Source organism: Anolis carolinensis, unplaced genomic scaffold, assembly GCF_035594765.1.
Source record: "Anolis carolinensis isolate JA03-04 unplaced genomic scaffold, rAnoCar3.1.pri scaffold_7, whole genome shotgun sequence".
Taxonomy (NCBI): Eukaryota; Metazoa; Chordata; class Lepidosauria; order Squamata; family Dactyloidae; genus Anolis; species Anolis carolinensis.
This window is the reverse complement of record NW_026943818.1, coordinates 29,437,711-29,450,210: the sequence shown is the minus strand read 5'-3', so window position 1 is coordinate 29,450,210 and position 12,500 is coordinate 29,437,711. Positions and strand designations below refer to the sequence as shown.

The 12,500-nt window shown below is 33.9% G+C and overlaps 2 protein-coding genes across 2 annotated transcripts in view; both read left to right on the top strand.

The window, feature by feature from the left end:
* LOC134293310 (C-C motif chemokine 5-like) overlaps nt 1-2,938 on the top strand; it is a 6,299-nt gene extending 3,361 nt beyond the window's left edge. Inside the window, exon 3 of the mRNA XM_062960514.1 lies at nt 2,574-2,938. Coding sequence (XP_062816584.1) covers nt 2,574-2,658 — 85 coding nt within the window. The 3' untranslated portion in view covers nt 2,659-2,938. The remainder of the gene's footprint in view (nt 1-2,573) is intronic.
* A 7,306-nt stretch (nt 2,939-10,244) lies between these two features.
* The window catches only part of LOC134293309 (C-C motif chemokine 5-like), a 4,757-nt gene continuing 2,501 nt past the window's right edge, over nt 10,245-12,500 (top strand). The window contains exon 1 of the mRNA XM_062960513.1: nt 10,245-10,566. Coding sequence (XP_062816583.1) covers nt 10,473-10,566 — 94 coding nt within the window. The 5' untranslated portion in view covers nt 10,245-10,472. The remainder of the gene's footprint in view (nt 10,567-12,500) is intronic.

Here is a 12,500-nt window from a genome sequence, read left to right as displayed (position 1 = left end):
TTGAGTAGATATAGTTGAGTAGATAGTTACGTAGACAGAGAGTTGAGTAGGTAAATAGCTGAGTAGACAGTTGAGTAGATATAGTTGAGTAGATAGTTAGGTACACAGATCGTTGAGTAGATAGTTAGGTACACAGATCGTTGAGTAGATAGATAGATAGTTGAGTAGATAGTTGAGTAGACAGTTGAGTAGATATAGTTGAGTAGATAGTTAAGGAGCTAGATAGTTGAGGAGATAGTTGAGTATATAGTTAGGTAGACAGATAGCTGAGTAGGTTATTAGTTGAGTAGACAGTTGAGTAGATATAGTTGAGTAGATAGTTGAGTAGATAGATAGCTGAGTAGGTAAACAGTTGAGTAGATAGTTGAGTAAATATAGTTGAGTAGATAGTTAGGTAGACAGATAGTTGAGTAGATAGATAGATAGTTGAGTAGATAGATAGCTGAGTAGACAGTTGAGTAGATATAGTTAAGTAGATAGTCGAGGTGCTAGATTGTTGAGAAGATAGTTGAGTAGATATAGTTAAGTATATAGTTAGGTAGAGAGATAGTTGAGTAGGTAAATAGTTGAGTAGACAGTTGAGTAGATATAGTTGAGTAGATAGTTGATTAGACAGATAGTTGAGTAGATAGTTGAGTAGGAGTATATTGAGTAGATAGTTGACAGATAGCTGAGTAGACAGTTGAGTAGATATAGTTGAGTATATAGTTAGGTAGACAGATAGTTGAGTAGGTAAATAGCTGAGTAGACAGTTGAGTAGATATAGTTGAGTAGATAGTTGAGGAGCTAGATAGTTGAGTAGATAGTTGAATTGATATAGTTGAGTAGATAGTTGAGTAGACAGATAGTTTAGGTAAATAGTTGAGTAGACAGTTGAGTAGATATAGTTGAGTAGATAGTTGAGTAGTTATAGTCGAGTAGATATAGTTGAGTAGACAGACAGTTGAGTAGATATAGTTGAGTAGATAGTTGAGACAGATAGTTGAGTAGAGAGATAGATAGTTGATAGATAGTTGAGTAGACAGTTGAGTAGATATAGTTGAGTAGATAGTTGAGACAGATAGTTGAGGAGATAGTTGAGTAGACAGTTGAGTAGATATAGTTGAGTAGATATAGTTGAGTAGATATAGTTGAGTAGATATAGTTGAGTAGACAGATAGTTGAGTAGACAGTTGAGAAGATAGATAGTTGAGATAGTTGAGTAGACAGTTGAGTAGATATAGTTCAGTAGATAGATAGACAGATAGCTGAGTAGGTAAATAGCTGAGTAGACAGTTGAATAGATATAGTTGAGTAGATAGTTGAGTAAACAGATAGTAGAGTAGACAGTTGAGAAGATAGATAGTTGAGATAGTTGAGTAGACAGTTGAGTAGATATAGTTCAGTAGATAGATAGACAGATAGCTGAGTAGGTAAATAGCTGAGTAGACAGTTGAATAGATATAGTTGAGTAGATAGTTGAGTAGATAGTCGAGTAGATATAGTTAGTAGATATAGTTGAGTAGATAGTCGAGTAGATATAGTTAGTAGATATAGTTGAGTAGATAGTCGAGTAGATATAGTTAGTAGATATAGTTGAGTAGATAGTCGAGGAGCTAGATAGTTGAGTAGGTAAATAGCTGAGTAGACAGTTGAATAGATATAGTTGAGTAGATAGTTGAGTAGATAGTCGAGTAGATATAGTTGAGTAGATAGTCGAGTAGATATAGTTAGTAGATATAGTTGAGTAGATAGTCGAGGAGCTAGATAGTTGAGTAGGTAAATAGCTGAGTAGACAGTTGAATAGATATAGTTGAGTAGATAGTTGAGTAGATAGTCGAGTAGATATAGTTGAGTAGATAGTCGAGTAGATATAGTTAGTAGATATAGTTGAGTAGATAGTCGAGGAGCTAGATAGTTGAGTAGGTAAATAGCTGAGTAGACAGTTGAATAGATATAGTTGAGTAGATAGTTGAGTAGATAGTCGAGTAGATATAGTTGAGTAGATAGTCGAGTAGATATAGTTGAGTAGATAGTCGAGTAGATAGTCGAGTAGATATAGTTGAGTAGATAGTCGAGTAGATATAGTTAGTAGATATAGTTGAGTAGATAGTCGAGGAGCTAGATAGTTGAGTAGGTAAATAGCTGAGTAGACAGTTGAATAGATATAGTTGAGTAGATAGTTGAGTAGATAGTCGAGTAGATATAGTTGAGTAGATAGTCGAGTAGATATAGTTGAGTAGATAGTCGAGTAGATAGTCGAGTAGATATAGTTGAGTAGATAGTCGAGTAGATATAGTTAGTAGATATAGTTGAGTAGATAGTCGAGGAGCTAGATAGTTGAGTAGGTAAATAGCTGAGTAGACAGTTGAATAGATATAGTTGAGTAGATAGTTGAGTAGATATAGTAGACAGATAGTTGAATAGATAGATAATTGAGTAGATAGATAGAGATACATAGGGTTGGATTGGATGACCTTTGGGGTCTCAATGGGCTAGATGGACAGATAGACATAGACATACATGTTACATACATACATACGTGTATTGATCCTCCTCCTCCTCCTCCTCCTCCTCCTCCCTCTCTCTCATAGGCTGGTGTTGAAGAAGGGCGCCCTGGTCTGTGCCGACCCCCAGGCCCAATGGGTCAAGAAGGTCATCGCCGACCTCGATCAATAGCCTGACGGATCCTGGAATCATCATCATCATCATCATCATCATCATCATCATCATCATCATCATCATATTATTATTATTATTATTATTATTATTATTATTATTATTATTATTAATGTTGAACCGGAACGGCAGCTCTGCACTGTTTGCACATATCTATTTATCTATTTAAGTATCTATATCTATATTATTTATATCTATATGCCTGGCTATTGGGTCTAACCATCGTTAAGGATATTGTATTTCAATGGGTGCGTATAAATAAAGGCTTTCTTGGACCGAACTTCCTCCGTTGCCCGTCTCTTGAGTCTCCCCACCAGAAGGCCACTTCACCTAGCAACAGCCAACCCGGCGACGCCACAGAGGGCCACTTCACCTTTGCGGGGCAAAGGGACATATAGGCATATTTATAAAATAGACTCTATTAATAGATAATATAATCAATGGCAGATCTCAATAGAATCAAGTTTCCCCATCTTTCCCCCGAGGGCCACTTCACCTAGCAACAGCCAATCCGGCGACGTCACAGAGGGCCACTTCACCTTTGCGGTGCAAAGGGACATATAGGCATATTTGTAAAATAGACTCTATTAATAGATAATATAATCAATGGCAGATCTCAATAGAATCAAGTTTCCCCATCTTTCCCCCGAGGGCCACTTCACCTAGCAACAGCCAATCCAGCGACGTCACAGAGGGCCACTTCACCTTTGTGGTACATATTTATAAAATAGATTCTATTAAAAGGTAATATAATCAATTGCAGATATCAATAGAACCAAGTTTCCCCATTTTTCCCCCGAGGGACACTTCACCTAGCAACAGCCAACCCAGCGACACCACAGAGGGCCACTCCACCTTATTAGATATACTTCACATATTTATATTCTTTGACAGATGATGATGATTATTATTATTATTATTATTAGCAGCTTTTCCTTCAGTTTTGTCAAGGAACTTTCCATGCAATGTTTTGTTGTGCCAGCTGTCAGCTCTAGTTTGTAGTGCGGTTTTCTTGTACTGGTTTTTTGTCTACTGTGCTATTATTATTATTATTATTATTATTATTATTATTATTATTATTATTATTATTCTTTTATGACAGCAAACAAGATAGATATGCGGGATTTATTATTATTATTATCAGCTTTTCCTTCAATTTTGTCAGGGAACTTTCCATGCAATGTTTTGTTGTGCCAGCTGTCAGCTCTAGTTTGTAGTGCAGTTTTCTTGTACTGGTTTTTTTGTCTGCTGCCTTATTATTATTATTATTATTATTATTATTATTATTATTATTTTATGACAGCAAACAAGATAGATATGCGGGATTTATTATTATTATTATCAGCTTTTCCTTCAATTTTGTCAGGGAACTTTCCATGCAGTGTTTTGTTGTGCCAGCTGTCAGCTCTAGTTTGTAGTGCGGTTTTCTTGTACTGGTTTTTTTTGTCTGCTATGCTATTATTATTATTATTATTATTATTATCATCATCATCATCAGTTTTTCCTTCAATTTTGTCAAGGAACTTTCCATGCAATGTTTTGTTGTGCCAGCTGTCAGCTCTAGTTTGTAGTGCGGTTTTCTTGTACTGGTTTTTTTTGTCTGCTGTGCTATTATTATTATTATCATCATCATCATCATCATCATCATCATCATCAGCTTTTCCTTCAATTTTGTCAAGGAATTTTCCATGCAATGTTTTGTTGTGCCAGCTGTCAGCTCTAGTTTGTAGTGCGGTTTTCTTGTACTGATTCTGCTCTAGTTTGTAGTGCGGTTTTCTTGTACTGGTTTTTTTTGTCTGCTGTGCTATTATTATTATTATTATTATTATTATTATTAGAAGAAGACTCATAGAGTTGGAAGGGAACCCCAAGGGCCACCTAGCCCTATTCAGCCTTGAACAAGGACACCATCCGATCCTTCCCACTAGATGGCCATCCAGATTTCTAATAACAAAGGCCAAATCAGAACCTGTGTGCATGTCTTTTCCTGCGTGGTTTCCTTGGAAGGCTTGCATTGCAAAAGCATTAAACAGAAGGCTTTTTTGGGTGCTTTGCAAGCCTTTCAAAGGCATCGGGTTCATTTGCAATTCCCTGGAAAGGATGATTCTCCTTTTAGAGGGACCCCTAAAGGCCATCCAGCCTGACCCCATCCTGCCATAATAATATAATAATAACAATAACCTTTGGGGTCCCCTTCCCCATTGATTCTCTAAGGGCCTTGGCTCACTTTCAATTTCTTGAGGTCTACCGGAACCACCAAGAAGGGGAAATCTGGTTTATTTCAGGAGTGCGGATGTCAAGGGCTGCCCCACATCCTTCCTTCCGTCCGTCCTTCCTTCCCTTTTTTCCCCGAGTTCCTCTTTCTTCCCTTTTCTCGGCCTCGGTTTCGGACGCTGACCAAGGTCCGGTTGTGTCCACTCAGCACGTGGGCCGGTTTCGCAAGGGGATGGCCATCTGCCGGGGAGGGTCGGATTGTGTTCTTCCCTGATGGGAAGATATTAGTAATATATCATATCAATACTATACTATCACTATAGTATGATTAATAATATTAATAATAGATAATAATTCTGTCTTTCTCTATGGCAGAACGGGGCTGGACTGGATGACCCTAGGGGGTCACTACCAACTCTAGCACTTATCATATTATTATGACTACTCTTATTAGTATGATGTTATTAGTAATACGATTAGTATTAATATAGTATCAATCTATGAGAAATAATAATAATAATAATAATAATAATAATAATAGATAATAATAGTTATTCTATCATCCTTTATGGCAGGATGGGGCTGGACTGGATGACCCTAGGGGTTCACTACCAACTCTAGCACTTATCATATTATTATGACTACTCTTATTAGTATGATGTTATTAGTAATACTATTACTATTAATATAGTATCAATCTATGAGAATTAATAATAATAATAATAATAAATAGATAATAATAATAATAATAATAATATATAATAATAGATAATAATAGTAATTCTCTCTTCCTTTATGGCAAAACGGGGCTGGACTGGATGACCCTTGGGGGTCCCTTCCAACTCTAAGATTTATTATTATTATTATTATATTAGTAACACTATTACTATTACTATAATATTATTAGTAATATTCATAATAGATAATAATAGTTATTCTATCTTCCTTTATGGCAGAACAGGGTTGGACTGGATGATCCTTGGGGGTCCCTTCCAACCCTAGGACTTATTATAATTATATTATTATTATTACTATTAATATTAGTAATACTATTTCTAATCTATGATGACGACGACGACGATGATGATGATGATGATGATGATAATAATAATAGTAACAATTCTATCTTCTTTTATGGCAGAACAGGGATGGACTGGATGACCCTTGTGGGTGCCTTCCAACTTTATAATAATAATAATAATAATAATAATAATAATAATAATAATGTTCTTAGTAAAAATATTACTATCAGAATAATAATAATAATAATAATAATAATAATAATAATAATAATAAAAAATAGATAATAGTAGTAATTCTATCGTCCTTTATGGCAGGATGGGGCTGGACTAGATGACCCTAGGGGGTCACTACCAACTCTAGGACTTATTATATTACATTATTATTATTATTATTATTATTATTATTATTATTATTATTATTATGTTATTAGTATTATATCATATTAATACTATACTATCACAATAGTATGATTAATAATATTAATAATAGATATAATAGATAATAATTCTATCTTTCTCTGTGGCAGAACGGGGCTGGACTGGATGACCCTAGGGGGTCACTACCAACTCTAGGACTTATTATTATTATTATTATTATTATTATTATTATTATTATTAGTAATACTATTACAATCAATATTAATATATGATGATGATGAGGATGATGATAATAATGAATAGATAATAGTAGTGATGCTATCTTTCTCTATGGCAGAACAGGGTTGGGCTGGGTGACCCTAGGGGGTCACTTCCAACTCCAGGACTTATTATTATTATTATTATTAGTAGTAGTAGTAATACTATTACAATCAATATTAATATATGATGATGATGAGGATGATGATAATAATGAATAGATAATAGTAGTGATGCTATCTTCCTTTATGGCAGAACAGGGTTGGACTTGGTGACCCTAGGGGGTCACTACCAACTCTAGGACTTATTATTATTATTATTATTATTATTATTAGTAATACTATTACAATCAATATTAATATATGATGATGATGAGGATGATGATGATGATGATAATAATGAATAGATAATAGTAGTGATGCTATCTTTCTCTATGGCAGAACAGGGTTGGGCTGGGTGACCCTAGGGGGTCACTTCCAACTCCAGGACTTATTATTATTATTATTATTATTAGTAGTAGTAGTAATACTATTACAATCAATATTAATATATGATGATGATGATGATGATGATGATGATGATAATAATGAATAGATAATAGTAGTGATGCTATCTATTAGTAATACTATAACAATCAATATTAATATATGATGATGATGATGATGATGATGATGATGATGATGATGATGATGATGATGATGATAATAATGAATAGATAATAGTAGTGATGCTATCTTTCTCTATGGCAGAACAGGGTTGGGCTGGGTGACCCTAGGGGGTCACTTCCAACTCCAGGACTTATTATTATTATTATTATTATTAGTAGTAGTAGTAGTAGTAGTAGTAGTAGTAGTAATACTATTACAATCAATATTAATATATGATGATGATGAGGATGATGATAATAATGAATAGATAATAATAGTGATGCTATCTATGGCAGAACAGGGTTGGGCTGGGTGACCCTAGGGGGTCCCTTCCATCTCTAGCACATCTCTCTCTGTCACATTTATGGGTTTTGGTGGCGTCTCCACTTCTAGCAGAATGGGGTTGGTCTGGATGGCCTTTTGGGGTCCCATCCAACTCTGTGTGGCTCTCTCTCTGACGCATCATCTCAGAACCAGAGCTGGGACTCATTCCATTTTTGGACGGCTCCGTTGCCAGAAGGCGGAATCCGATCCGGGCCGGTTCCCCAGAAAACGGGGGCCGCGGGTTCCTCTGGGGCCGGGCCAGCACATCTGGCGGGAAGCAGCAAGGCCCACATCCCAGCCCCCCCCCCCCATCATCACTGCCCCCAAGGACCATCCAGTCTGACCCATAAGAGAGAGGGAGGGAGAGAGAAATCCAGAATTTGAAGAGACCCCAAAAGAAGGTCATCTAGTCTGACCCATAAGAGAGAGATAAGAGATACATACATCTATACAAACATAGGGTTGGGCTGGATGACCTTTGGGGTGTCTTCCCACTCTGGACAGAGGGACAGAAAGATACATACATACATACATACATACAGATACATACATATAGATACATACATACATACAGATACATACAGATAAATACGTACACACAGATACATACATACAGATACATACATATAGATACATACATACATACAGATACATACAGATAAATACGTACACACAGATACATACATACAGATACATACATACAGATACATACAGATACATACAGATACAGATATACATATAGGCAGATACATACATATATACATAAATACAGATACATACATACATACATACATAGAGATACATATATACAGATACATACATACAGATACATATATATACACATACATATATACATACAGATACATACAGATACATACATAAATACATGCATACATACAGATACAAACATATACACATACATACAGATACATACATACAGATACATACATATATACAGATACATACAGATACATACGTACATACAGATACATACAGATACATACAGATACATACGTACACACAGATACATACATACAGATACATACATATAGATACATACATACATACAGATACATACAGATACATACGTACACACAGATACATACATACAGATACATACATATAGATACATACATACATACAGATACATACAGATAAATACGTACACACAGATACATACATACAGATACATACATATAGATACATACATACATACAGATACATACAGATAAATACGTACACACAGATACATACATACAGATACATACATACAGATACATACAGATACATACAGATACAGATATACATATAGGCAGATACATACATATATACATAAATACAGATACATACATACATACATACATAGAGATACATATATACAGATACATACATACAGATACATATATATACACATACATATATACATACAGATACATACAGATACATACATAAATACATGCATACATACAGATACAAACATATACACATACATACAGATACATACATACAGATACATACATATATACAGATACATACAGATACATACGTACATACAGATACATACAGATACATACAGATACATACGTACACACAGATACATACATACAGATACATACAGATACATACATACAGATACATACATACATACAGATACATACATACATACAGATACATACAGATAAATATGTACACACAGATACATACATACAGATACATACATACAGATACATACATATATACATACAGATACATACAGATACATACATAAATACATGCATACATACAGATACAAACATATATACATACATACAGATACATACATAAAGATACACACATATATAAAGATACACACATACAGATACATACATATTGCATGCATACATATACATACATATACACATACATACAGATACATACATATATACACACATACATACAGATACATACATACAGATACATACAGATACATACATACAGATACATACATACATACAGATACATACAGATACATACGTACACACAGATACATACATACAGATACATACAGATACATACATACATACAGATACATACATATATACATAAATACAGATACATACATACATACATAGAGATACATATATACAGATACATACATACATACAGATACATACAGATACATACGTACATACAGATACATACGTACACACAGATACATACATACAGATACATACATACAGATACATACAGATACATACATACATACAGATACATACGTACATACAGATACATACAGATACATACATACATACAGATACATACGTACACACAGATACATACATACAGATACATACATACAGATACATACAGATACATACGTACACACAGATACATACATACAGATACATACATACATACAGATACATACAGATACATACGTACACACAGATACATACATACAGATACATACATACATACATACACATATATACACATATATACATACATATATACATACATACAGATACATACATATATAGATACAGATACATACATATAGACGTACATAGGTTTGGGGGTCCCTATGATTGGTGGATGGATTGACAGATGGGAGGCTCATAGACTCAAAGGGCCCAGAGGCCATCTGCCGGGAGGGATCGAACTGTGGAGTCCGCCCAACCCCACCCCACGGGTTGAACTCTCTGCAAACTCTTCGGGAATCGGTTTCCAGAACTCGGGGCCAAGATATGCGGGGAAGGAATGAATGAATGCCTCATCATCGCTCCCGCCCTTGATCGGATTTCTCCATAATTGTGCAAAGAAATCAAAAAATTCGAGAAGTGATTGCAAAACCCAACCGACTTCCTCAAAATTCTCCCAATCGGGCCCGGGTGTCGTCATCATCCCCATCATCATCATGACTTGTTCGCGGGGATAAAAGGCCCGGGAGGATCCCTCGGGGTCTCATCGTCCTCTGGAAGCAGAAGCCGAGATGAGATCCTCCTCCGTGGCCGCGGTCGTGGCCGCCTTGGCTTTCCTCGTGGCCTTGACCGCCACGTCCGTCCAGGGACAGGTCCACTCCGCAGGTGAGTCTCCTCCCTCGACTCCAATTGAGTAGCCACTCATCCCTCTGCTGCTTCTCTACCTCTTCCATACTGCATTTCCGTAATAGAAACTCTATTTACTTTTCGAGTAGCCATTAGACATGTCCAAAAAATCGTATATCGGAAATATTTCGGATTGTTCTCGCTTTTTGATGCGCATTCCGAGACATTGTCTCACAGCGCAACCAGCAATGTCATTCGAACCATTGTTGGACCATTCTCTAATTGTCTCTTAATGTTTTGTTAATTTTTCCCTCCCCCCAAAATTTTTTTTAATATATTTTTAAAAATATTTTTTAAAAATTTTTTGTTTCTGCAACCTACCTAGAATGGGAGCTTAAGCGCAGATTACGAATTTTCGGAAATATCCGATTTTTTGGGTGAAAAAATCGGAAATACTTTCTATATCGAAGCGCCAGCGCCCCCTACTTTAGAAAAACGAGAATTGACACATTTTTTTCATCGATCGGACATGCCTAGTAGCCAGATATGCTGTCTATTTACCTCTTCCGTGCTGCCTTTCCGCCACTTCATTATTCAATAGAATTTCCCAATAGAAATCCTATATTTACCATTAGAGTAGCCAGATATTTGCATTATTATATATTACTATATTGTACTACACCAAGTAATATTACATGTAATATATGATTATTATTATATTATTATTATTATTATTATTATTATTATTATTATTATTATTATTATTTATCTTTAGAGTAGCCAGATATGCTGTCTATTTACCTCTTCCGTGCTGCCTTTCCGCCACTTCATTATTCAATAGAATTTCCCAATAGAAATCCTATATTTACCATTAGAGTAGCCAGATATTTGCATTATTATATATTACTATATTGTACTACACCAAGTAATATTACATGTAATATATGATTATTATTATATTATATTATTATTATTATTATTATTTATCTTTAGAGTAGCCAGATATTCTGTCAATTTACCTCTTCCGTGCTGCCTTTCCGAAACTTCATTTCTTTATTTATTATTTATTCGCATTATTATATATTACTATATTGTACTACACCACTACATTGTAATATGATAAGTAATATTACATGTAATATATAATAGATTATTATTATTATTATTTTATTATTATTATTATTATTATTATTATTATATGGTATTACATTATTATTATTATTATTATTATTATTATTATTATTATTATTATTATTCCCCAATAGAAATCCTATTTACTTTTAGAGTAGCCAGATGTTTGCATTATTATATATTACTATATTGTACTACACCACTACATTGCAATATTATAAGTAATATTACATGTAATATATAATAGATTATATTATTATTATTATTATTATTATATTGGAATCCCTATTTATTTACCTTTAGAGTAGCCAGATATTCTGTCTATTTACCTCTTCCGTGCTGCCTTTCCGCCACTTCATTTCTTTATTTATTATTTATTCACATTATTATATATTACTATATTGTACTACACCACTACATTGCAATATGATAAGTAATATTACATGTAATATATAATAGATTATTATTATATTATTATTATTATTATATGGTATTACATTATTATTATTATTATTATTATTCCCCAATAGAAATCCTATTTACTTTTAGAGTAGCCAGATATTTGCATTATTATATATTACTATATTGTACTACACCACTACATTGCAATATTATAAGTAATATTACATGTAATATATAATAGACTATTATTATTATTATTATTATTATTATTATTATTATTATTATTATATTTTATTTCTTATTATATTGTATTACATTATTATTATATTATATTATTTTATTTGTTATTATATTGTATTACATTATTATTATTATTATTATTATTATTATTATTTGCCTTTAGAGTAGCCAGATATTCTATTTACCTCTTCCGTGCTGCC